Genomic DNA, 10,857 nt, shown 5'->3' on the forward strand with positions numbered 1-10,857 from the left:
TTTCCTAGTTTGCAATTTGAAAGACAGTTTAACACTTAAGTATATTTGATTAACAGTTACCAATGATTTTCTTAAAAGAAACAGCAGCAAAATAATTTGTAGCAAATTTTTTTGCAACAATAATTCATTAAAAGAATCTTCCAAGCCAGCTAAGAACTTAGTTGCCAGAACAAAACAAGGAAACAATTGGGATAAATGGTCTGCAAAAGAAAATGTTCAGTATCCTCTTTCAGGACTGAAAGATTAGAAGCAATTCTGAGTAGCTTAAATAGGACAAAGTCTACTAAAATCCCATGGAGGGATACATGAGGGTCCCTTGAAGGCTGAACTTGGACCCCCAGACAACACCAACCCATGGGGCAGCCTCTGGTCTGCCCCATTAGGTGCTGGACACAAAGAGGAAGGCTTAAATAAAGGCATGCAAAAGTCTTCTCTACTAAAATACCCATATAAAATTGGAAAACGTGGAATAATATAATTTCAATTTGAGGCAGAATTTGAGGATTTATTTTGCAGACATCAACGTGTTAAGGAGAAGAGACTGAAAACCCAATAGCAACATCTAATATACACCTCCAACAGAAGAAAGGACTCCAGGGTAAAGAAGTAAAGAGGTAGACAGGGTCAAGTTGCAGTAACATTGTTTCACACCAAATTTAACAAAGAAGAATCTTTAGAATGTGGGAAAGAGTGAAGAGCGCTACTGTGAAATGTGCAGGTTTAAAAAATAAAAAAATAAAAATAAAAAAATCCTGGATTAACTATTTACTGGAATTCTTCACTCCCCACCCAAATATTAATGATACCATAAACCATTTTTTTTTTTTTTTTTTTTTTTTGGCCCTGGCCAGGGACCTGTAGCAACTCAGTACTGACTATTCATATAAACTGCCTAAAATTCTGCTGTTACAAGCCATCACACACTCCAGAAAGCCCTGTGTGAAGTGCAAGCACTGGCTTGGAACAGTGTATAAATAGATCATGGCAAAAGCAGCAACTATTCAGACTGTGGCCTGATACCTGAGACTTGAAGACTGAATACCCCACAGCCTGGCCAGCTACTGCTTGCTTATGCTGACACAGTGCAACTTCTAGCCACCAAATAAACTACACTAATGTGCACAAGAACAGAACAAAGCGTTCTGTGATCCAATCCCAGGAATACAGTTATTTTTAAAAAATGTTATTTAACAGCACTTTATTCCTTTTAGCTTGTTTTCCTACCTTAGCAAGAGAAATACTGATATTTCCAGTTCCATGGAGATTACACAGTAGAAACTCCTAATTATCTCATTTATTCCTTACCTCCCCCCACACCCAGGCTCAACACATGGCGCCAGCAGCATATTCCTTTTTCAGCCCTCAGGGAATAAGTCTTCTCCTGCTACCAATTAGGGTTGTCAGTCCCATAGCTCAAGTGGTAAAAACCTGTGCTGTAATGCTCAAGAGTCAGGTTTCTGCTCCAATGATGTATGAAGGAGAGGCAGTTGTGGAACAGTTTAAATGCAATTTTACCTTCATCCTAAGTGTGCAACAACAAGAAGCAAAATCAACTCGATGTGCAAAATCTTACAGATAGCTTTGCTAAAGGCTCAGATTCCAGTCAGTCACTCAAGGTGCCAGAGCTGCAGTTGCTCCAATCACATTTTTTTCTCTTTTGAGATCTGCATTATTGTACAGTTTTCAGCTCTATCACATAATGTCCTGCTTCCCTTCTTTCTTGCACAAAGAAAAGCATTTAATCAGTATATACATGGCACAAAAGGCTTGTATAGGGAACCATGCACTTTTAGTCTTTTAAATCCTGCATACTTAACATACCTAAACTTCACTGCTTAAAAGACATTAGGCATTTAAGTTCAGAGTAAATTAGCAATCAGGACAATTTTATCTAGCCAAATTAAGGTTACAAGCACTTTCACATACTAGATTTTTTACTTTCATTGGCACTATCCCGTTTTTTTCTAAAACCCACAGAGTTCATCTTATCGACATACGTAAGTGTTGATCTTTATTTTAGAATTTTCCATTTCTAAGTTAGTTTAATTCCTGCCAGTATTTTCCAGCATTTTTCTAACAGAAAACAAAACCAAAAACCAAAACCAAACAGAAATAAAATCAAAACCCACATATAGGTTTGCTTGAAGTAGAAAACCACACAAAATTAACAAAAGTATGTCCTAAGCTCAGGCCTAATGTCCTTATGCTGTTAAAATCACCAGCCCAGCCCTAAGAAAATAGCACCTGCCATATTTTGTGACTGTGAATGTGGGGAGGTGGTATAAAAAACATATATTAAAAAAACTAATATGCTTAGAGTTTCCTTCTCTAGAAACCTCTTAGAAACAAAGTCCTTGTATATCTCAGGTCTTTGTAAGGTATGTGGAAGAAAGAGTTCACCAACTACTACTTTCAGCATTTTGGCAGCTTTGTTGAACACACAATTAAGTATAAACTAAAAAACAAAGAATGATTAAAAGAACCAGAGGAGGGCAGAGAAACAAAAAATAGGGCTACATACAGTACAGCATGGGTAAGGGAAAGACTGTAGACAGGCAATGCATTTGTGATGCTCCTTTAAGAATCTTATCAACTGTGCTACTTCAAAAGTAAACATAAATCTCCCCAGCAACGGGAAATGCAACCACTAAATTTCTTGAATCACATGTTAAAAACAGAACAAAGCCCCTAACCAACAAAGAAACACAGAGCTGAATGGAAACACTCGTGCTCTTGAAGATAAGGAAACAGTTTAAGCACTTGCAGAATCAGACTGCAGTTTTACTACTTGTAGATAAGATGAGGTTTCAGGTAATGAAAGCTCAGAATAACCAGTTTCATAGAAGTTTCGTTTCAGAGTAAAAATTTTATTTGAAGTTTGGGGACCTGGATGCATGGTCACACAGACTTGTGTTCTGTTTTTAAAAGCTGTCAGCACAAAATCACAGAAAATACACCCGCCATTCAGAGATAGCACCACATTCCTTCAGTCATTTCTCCTATATAGCACAGCACTTTTCCCTTCCAGATGGGATTAATTTTATTTCTATAGGAGACCTGAAATTGAATTCACTGCCTAAAGATAAAAATCTCCCTTGGTAGGAATATGCAATTCCCTTCCTCCTCATGTTTCTCTCTCACAAAAAAAAAGTGAACACAATCACAGATAGTTAAGAATAATGCTTTTGGCACAGCTTCAGTCATTAGCAAATAATAAGCTCTGAGCTACAGCAATTCTGTGAGGCTGCAAAAAATATTTTGTCTTTCTGTGAGGCTCTGAGAACATACGTGGCACTGGACAAAGATGAGTTACAGAGCTGCACAAAGGGGTTAATTTATTCCTCCTGCATTTTGTCAGTCTCCTTTGACAAGAACTATGGGCGACCTTTGAGCCAAACCAATACGTTAAGTCCAATAAAATTTTCTATACAACAAAGATCTTAGTATATTTACCATTACTTTTCAGCCTTTCCTGAATGTTAACAATACTGGAGGAGAATCATAATTTAATATTAAACACACCAAAGATGCAGACTAAGATGAAGAGACAATGCCCAGTAATACAGCAAAGCAGAATTGCAGAAGCACTGCTAGTAATTACGTAAATAATGAAATGAGGACAGATGACACAAAACTAACCTTAAAGAAAGAACTGGAATAATTTCACATCTAGCAGTTTAAGACATACAATCTATGGAAAAAGAAAAGAGAGAGCATCAGAGAAATTCTCACTTCCATACCACCATCTGCTGTGATTCACCAATAAAGCAACAATCAGAAAAAGAGCAAGATGTTTACAGCCCTGTACAATCCTTCTCATGAAAACAACCAATTTAAGAGTCAAGAATATGCACGTTGAAAATATTTCTCTGTGACACCAAAAGAACAGTTTAAAAGCTTCTTGCCTAGTCTAAGTCACAATGTGAAGAAGGAAATAAAAAGATATATTTTCTTTTCTCTGGCATTAACATTAGCCGTGCTTTAGTTTGTATTTCTTGAAAACAGAAGAATGGAAAGTATCACAAGAAACCCAAATTTTTTAAAAAGGGGTATTTGTATAATGAAACATTGACAAACATATTTTTTCTGTATTACATAAAATGTTAGTATTTATGTATAAAATTTTAATGAATTTTTATAATTTTTTATAAAATTTAAGGAAAGCAGAAATAAAAGAACTATACAACCCAAATTACCATAGTATAAAAACACTTGAAGAGGCTGAATCATAAAAAATTAGCCAAGACCAAGTAAGACAATAAAAGCACAGGTGACAAAAACAAAGCCAGGAGTGAAATAACAGCACTGGAACTGTAAACATTCAAAACCCTGAAAACAGGAAATGCAAAAAGAGAAAGCTAGGTGTTAATGAAACACAATACTCAGTAGGCTGAAGCCTACTGTTTTCCCTTCAAATAATTTTCTTTTGAATGCAAACCTTCAACAGCTGCTAAGTGTAACACAGACACGAATTTGTAAGAACTTGTACAACATCTTTTCCTAGCCACTGACCCTTCAAACTCTTCAGCCCTAGAAGGGCCACTGTGCAGCAGCCTGCTGCACCTTGCAACAGCTACAGTGATGAGATCTCTCCTTTCAAATCTCTGCAGATATGCTACGAAAATTAAGATATTTGCTTGCAAATAAAATACTGAACAGGTGAATGACACAGTGACACTGACAGGCAGCTAAATTCATATAAGATTTAACTCCAGGGCACCTCCTGGTCACATGCTGGTTCTGCACAGCTTCTGGCAGTAGCTTTCTTCGGCAAGTTGACACAAGCTATTGCTACATAACAGCACCACCCCAGAAAACTCACAAAAGCCACTTGGTACTGGTTAGCAAGCTGAACTGGCCCGGGGCTGGTTAGAAGTGGCACATGGGCGGTTCTGCGATTGCCCTTATAAACCAGAGCATTAGATTGTCCCAAGTATTTCCTGAAACACCAGTCCTGGAAATGAAAAGGAAATCACAGCCACAGAATGGCCACAGTTGGAAAGAACCTTCAGAGGCCACCTTATCCAACCCCTACTTAAGGAGAACCATCTTTAGCTGCTTGTTCAGGACCATATCCAGGCAGTTTTTGACTGTTTCCAAGGATGGAGACCCCACAAGCTCTCTGGACAACCTGTACCAGTGCTTGGTCACTCTCACAGTGACAAAAACGTTCCCTGATGTTCCCTGAGAAACTTCCTATGTTTCAGTTTGTATATTTTGCCTCTGTCCCTTTCACTGAGCATATTCACAGAATAGACCCTGACTGTTCTCTTTGCATCCTTCCTTCAGGTATTTATACTCATTAATAAGAGCCCTCTGAGCCTTCTCTTCTCTAGGCTAAACAGTTGCAGCTCTTTCAGTCTTTCCTCATATATAAGATGGTACAGCCCCATGGTCATTGTTGTGACCCTTCTTTGGCCTCTTGCCAGTACGTCCTCCTGCCAGAATGCCCACACGTGCCCTCACACCCAGCTCTCCAGGTGCCTCACCAGTGCATAGCAGAGGGGAAGCAGCAGCTCCCTCGACCTCCTGGCAACACCACATCAAATGCAGATTGGGATATGTGAGTCGCCTTTGCCACAAAAGCAATTGGGAGGAACCTCTCCATGCCAGGGATCAATTGGGAAAACAAATGGAAAAAGGAAATATGCACGGTAAGTGCCATGTCCAGATGCTATATCTGTCTTACATCCATCAGTAGTTCTAAACCTGGGGATTGAGCACCAGCTACAGTGATCATCTGGTCCAACTGCCTGAGCACTTCAGGGAGGCTCAGAGCAAAAGCATGTTATGAAGGGCATTGTCCAAATGCCTCTTTGACAGGCTGGGGGCATCGATCTCTCTGGACAGCCTCTCTAGACAGGCTGTTCCAGTGTTTGACCACCCTTTCAGGAAAGAAATGCTTCCTCATGTTCAATCTAACCCTCTTCTGGTGCTGCTCTGAATCATCCCCACATACCCTGGGCTACCCACTGGATACCAGGTATCCAGGGAGAAGAGATCAGCGTTTCATCTCCACCTCTCCTCCTCAGGAAGCCGTAGAGTGATGAGGACACCCATCACCTCAGCCTCCTTTTCTCGAAACGAGGCAAACTCGAAGTCCTTAGCTGTTTCTCGCAGACCACTGCCTTCACCAGCTTTGATTTCCTTCTCTGCACATAGCTGCAAAACCCAGAACTACACAATATTCCAGGTGAGGCCACACCAGCGCTGACCACAGCGGGACGATCACCTCTGTTTGCACTGCGCTTGGTGCACAGGACGCCTTTTGCCATCTTGGCTGCCAGGCACACAGCCAAATCACATCTGAGCGGCACCAGTATCCGAAGGGAGAGGGAAAACGCCGGGGAGGGGAAATACGGGGCGATTTACAAGGATTAAAGGACAGCACAGGGCTGGGAGCTGACGGCCGGCTCCCCCGGCCTCCCCGGGGCTGGGCTCGGCCCCGCCGCCCCCCCCGCCGCGGCAGTAGCGCAGCCGCCCCTCCGTCACCCACCCTCCCGCCGCCGAGCCGCTCTCACCCGCTCCGCCTCCGCTTCCGGGTGGCCTCGGGCGGAGGGGAAGTCCCGCCCCGGCCGCCGCCTGCCCGGCGCCGCCGTCCCTCCCCCGGCGGAAGGCGGGAAGCGGCGCCGGCCATGGGTGACATCCACGAGGTGCCGCGGCCGCGCATCGCCACGGGGCAGCTGGCGCAGCACATCGGGCAGCCCGTCTGCTTCGTGGGGCGCGTCGAGAAGGTCGGGGGGTCCGGAGCGGCGGTGGGGCTGCCCCGGCGGTGTGTGCGGTGCGGCCGCGCCGTCCCTGCGGCGGCTCCAGGCGGGAGCGGGAGCGGGAGCGGGAGCGGGGCGGGAGGCGGACGGCGCTGTGCGGGACGGAGTGCCTGAGGCCGCCGAGCTGCGGCGCTTCCGGGCGCCTTTGGAGCGCACAGGCCCCGTGGCCTTTCTAGACTTAAATGTTCTTTTGTAGATTCATCCTAGCGGGAAGCTTGTCGTGCTTACGGATGGACTCGGGAAGCATACGACTGTGGAGCTGAGCGAGCCCGTAAGTTAGGGAATGCTTTGGAAATACCTGATGTCGCCTCTTGTGGATTCCGGAGATTTTGTCTCTTCTGAAACCTGTACATACCTTCCACGCTTTGAGTTTTTCCGCCTCTATTTCTTGCATCTTTCAGCCAACCTGTAGTCTTACCCATGATTTGCCTTGGTCTTCATCAGTTTTAAGAGAGAGAACTCATTCTTTGTCAGACACATCCCTCTCTGGATATTTTGTCTTACTTTATTAGTTGTTCACAGTGTAATATATTCCACTATTTATGAGCTTTATTTTAATTTCAGTCTTTCGTCCCATTTTCTTGCTGCTTCTATAATCAAAAAGAATATGGTGTTTTCAAGAGTTTTTTTAGGTTATCATTGCTCCTCTGAGAACACTTGTCATAGCTCCACTTGTCCATAGTTAGCCTGAAGCATTCTTTCTAAAAAATCCCCATGCAATGAATGCATTGGATATAAGATTAGAACTACTGAATAAAAATACTGCTTCCTTTGTTATCACCTACCACTGACGGAATAACATTTCAGCATTCTTTTCTAAGTATGTTTTTTCCACCAAGAAATGCTGTAATTAAATAATTACTTTAATTGTGATGGCCAATGCTCTAGCTTGACTCAGCACATGTGTATATTCACATCTTTTTCTCTGAATGGGTTGTTAAGTGCTGAGAAACGTTGCCATTCCCATGGGAAAGAATTGCATATGGTACTCTCTTAGTGTTTCAAGACAAGAGTCTGTCTTTGTTGATGAAAAATGCAGTTTAATCTGGCAAGAGTTTTGTCTTATAAATGTGAAGATTGCTGATGTCAAACTGTAACAAAATGTCTCTTACCTCTTTCTTGAGTTCCTGAAAACACTTCCTGCCTTGGGTTGTTAAAAATTCAGATTTTAGCATCTGACCAATATTTCTGTAGTATTTCCTCAAACAGTGTAAGTGGTTGAATTCCATAAATGCAAAGCTGTAGTGCTGGGCACTTCAGTCTGTGTTCCACTGCCTTGGGAGAAACTGGTGTGTGCAAAAACACGAGGCCAGGTTCACCTCTCCAGTTCACCCAATGTCAGTGGGGAAATTAATAGATTTGCTAATCAAAATGCTTTCTAACTTTTTTCCCTTTTGATATATTTCACTGTTTGTGCATGTGTAGTTCCCTCTTTCAACAGAGGACTCCAAAATTATGGGGAGGGAATTATTCCAGAAGACTTACTAGAAAGTAAAAAAGAAGACTTGGAAAAGATAGTGAAAGAGCAGTACCAAAACAGTACTGCATTGTTAAAATTTGTATCTTAAAAAACAAAGGAAATGTTCAAGCTGTATTATTTTGGCGTAAGATATAATTTTTAGCCTTTTTTTCCTTTATTCAACCAAAGGCTCATTAGTATGTATGTATTCTGAACATTTACTGACAGATTACTTAAGAAATTATTTCCAGATACACCTCCTGAATGTGCAACACTGGAACTGTTCTCTGGAACGTGTGATACCTCCTTAACTCTTACAGAGTTCTATAGTAGACACAGGTTTGAATGCAGTGCATTAAAATCAGAATTGTTCTCTGTGTCCTAGATTAGTCTCTGTTCAGTGATTAAATGACACAGTTTTATATACTTATGAACTGATATATTTTCTCAGATATATCTTCATTTTTTTTTCTTTGTTGCTATTGAACTGGCTATTACAAAACCTGTAAATCTCTAAGTGGATCAAGGTTTTTGTGGGTTTTTTGTGGGGAGGGTGACAGGGCTGTTCAGTAGTACTGTTTTGTTTGATATGCAACAGAATCTATCATGAACAAACAATCAGTTGTGGGGAGTTCCTAGCTTTGCAGTAAAAACAGCAGCTAATTAAGTGCTACTAATTTCATCTTTGCTGTGTTTTCTAGCTGGATGAGGAGATTTCAGGAGTTATTGAAGTGGTGGGAAGAGTAACAAATCAGGCAACCATCATGTGTGCATCGTATGTCCAGTTCAGAGAAGATAAAAGTTCATTTGGTAAGTAAGAATATGCATCATGGCAAATTAATTTTGAGGCCTGCACTTGTCTTCAGTAAATAAGAAGGGAAAGAGCATAGTTACTTTTTTCATAGACAAGATCTTTCTTTAAGATGCCAGATAAGGAGCAGGGTGCAGAAAAGAAGAGTGTAGTGAGAAAAGTTCTGTACCAAATATAGTGGTAAACTGTAGGGAGTGACTCAGTGCTGCAGCCAGTCTAGGTCATTGCTGTGGCCTGATTGTTCTCCTACTCCTGACCACATGGTTCTCACCCTGCCCTGGACCTTGCGTGGTTGTGCAGCTAGCAGGCCTAAAACTAACTCTCCAGGAAACAAGCAATGAGTGTTCCTGCTGTGGGAAAATGGGAGCTTGAGGGAGACTGGGATCACTCAGCAGTACCGCTTTAAACTGGTTTAAAATAAGCAGTACTTGAATGTTGTCAGTGACTTGTGGGGAAGTGAGCTTATGCATTACAACCGTTTTCTTTGCCCTTTTTCAGATCTGGAACTCTACAATGAAGCACTAAAAATCATTCATGAGTTCCCTGAATACTTCCCATTTGGTACTGGGAGGAAAACTTGATTTTTATTAGCATATATTTAGACCTTCAGAGGATACAACAGTACTATGGTTTCTTGCCTGACAGCATGGTAACAGTTGCATTTATTTTCAACAAATATACTGAAAAGATACTGTTACATGTGCTAAGTATTGCCTATGAAGAGTACTTTCTTTGAAAATGTATTTATTCAACAAGGAGAACAAATGTGAATGTCTCACTCACTGTATATATTTAACCCTTTTGCATCTATGAGGAGTGTTCTCCTGCAAGACTAGACTTGTCAGAAATCTTGTAAGCATTCTTTTCTAGTTGGCAGAGGTTCTAGGATACATTACAGGAAACTAGTATGGAAAAAATTTGGTGGGGTTTCAATATAAAGATTTTTTTATTTAATTTGCTTTGATATAAATTTACTAAATGGGGGGTATTTTGCATCTTGAAAATGGTGTCTTCACCAATAAAAAATATCCACTGCATTTAACCATTTGTGTTAGTTTTATTTTCAGTGGTATGTGGCAAGTCCTATTCATTTTACTTGATACAGTTAAATTTAACAAAGTGGAGTACAAGGTTCTTGCCTTTGCACTGATGCTAAACAGTTGAAAGATGTCTAATTAGGTTTGAGGATTTCAAGCACAGCTGAAGTCCCATCACAGCCTTCATTCTTGGTTGGAGTCGAAGCAGCAGTACCAGGATTCAGCCAGCTTGTCATGGTGATTAAACACAGGAACTTCCAACAGTCCCAAATTTTGTTACTATCAAAGCTACTTAGGACACTTAACAAATTTTTTGCGTCACTTGAGGTAACACATTTAAAGTAAAATTGAACTTTGAAAATATTCTCTGGGAGAAATATTTCAAAGTATTTCAAGTAAACTGTAGCCATGTTCATTAAACTTTCATACAAACAGGTTTCAGGTTTAGTAGTTAGATTTAGTGCCTTAATAAGACTGCTAGCTTTGTGCTTATTAATAGACATCTCCAAGATGTCTTATTTATAGACATAGCCAAGGAATATGTTTCAAAAACTTACACTTTGAACTCACTACAAACTGGAGGGATGATCAAGTTAACAGAGGAACTAGAAGACAGATGGTGACACAGTTACTCTCACTGGGAAGGAGGTCTTGTACAGCAAATGGAACACAAGATCCATGTGGCACAATACTGTGCCTTGTTTATCACCACTCTATTTAAGTGCTCAGTAGAACCAAATGTCATTCTTAATAACTGCATGCATGTTTTCTTACCATTTAAAC

General features: G+C 41.0%; 2 protein-coding genes and 1 long non-coding RNA gene across 7 annotated transcripts in view; 1 reads left to right on the forward strand and 2 right to left on the reverse strand.

The window, feature by feature from the left end:
* The window catches only part of UMAD1 (UBAP1-MVB12-associated (UMA) domain containing 1), a 78,970-nt gene extending 72,361 nt beyond the window's left edge, over positions 1-6,609 (reverse strand). The window contains exons 1-2 of one of the 5 annotated variants that reach the window (XM_056486038.1): positions 6,522-6,578; positions 3,640-3,691 (exon numbers count right to left, since the gene is read on the reverse strand). The gene's annotated coding sequence lies outside the window, so the exon portion shown is untranslated. Of the gene's footprint in view, positions 1-1,305; positions 1,518-3,639; positions 3,692-6,496 lie in introns of those variants that run through there. The other 4 variants (XM_056486042.1, XM_056486037.1, XM_056486039.1 and 1 more) reach the window with 4 other exon arrangements.
* Positions 6,610-6,635: 26 nt separating this feature from the next.
* Positions 6,636-10,074, forward strand: RPA3 (replication protein A3). The gene is made up of 4 exons (XM_056486043.1): positions 6,636-6,734; positions 6,964-7,038; positions 8,928-9,036; positions 9,536-10,074. The coding sequence occupies exons 1-4, from the start codon at positions 6,636-6,638 to the stop codon at positions 9,616-9,618; spliced, it is 366 nt and encodes a 121-aa protein (XP_056342018.1). The 3' UTR covers positions 9,619-10,074.
* Positions 10,075-10,857, reverse strand: part of LOC130250405 (uncharacterized) — an 84,136-nt gene continuing 83,353 nt past the window's right edge. The window contains exon 2 of the long non-coding RNA XR_008839971.1: positions 10,075-10,577. This is a non-coding gene — a long non-coding RNA (uncharacterized LOC130250405). The remainder of the gene's footprint in view (positions 10,578-10,857) is intronic.

Source organism: Oenanthe melanoleuca, chromosome 2 (genome assembly GCF_029582105.1).
Source record: "Oenanthe melanoleuca isolate GR-GAL-2019-014 chromosome 2, OMel1.0, whole genome shotgun sequence".
Taxonomy (NCBI): domain Eukaryota; kingdom Metazoa; phylum Chordata; class Aves; order Passeriformes; family Muscicapidae; genus Oenanthe; species Oenanthe melanoleuca.

Coding starts and splice junctions, on each gene's coding strand:
- RPA3 (XM_056486043.1), top strand. CDS start 6,636: ATGGGTGACATCCACGAGGTGCCGCGGCCGCGCATCGCCACGGGGCAG. Junction 7,039..8,927: donor CTGTGGAGCTGAGCGAGCCC/GTAAGTTAGGGA, acceptor TGTGTTTTCTAG/CTGGATGAGGAGATTTCAGG. Junction 9,037..9,535: donor AGAAGATAAAAGTTCATTTG/GTAAGTAAGAAT, acceptor GCCCTTTTTCAG/ATCTGGAACTCTACAATGAA.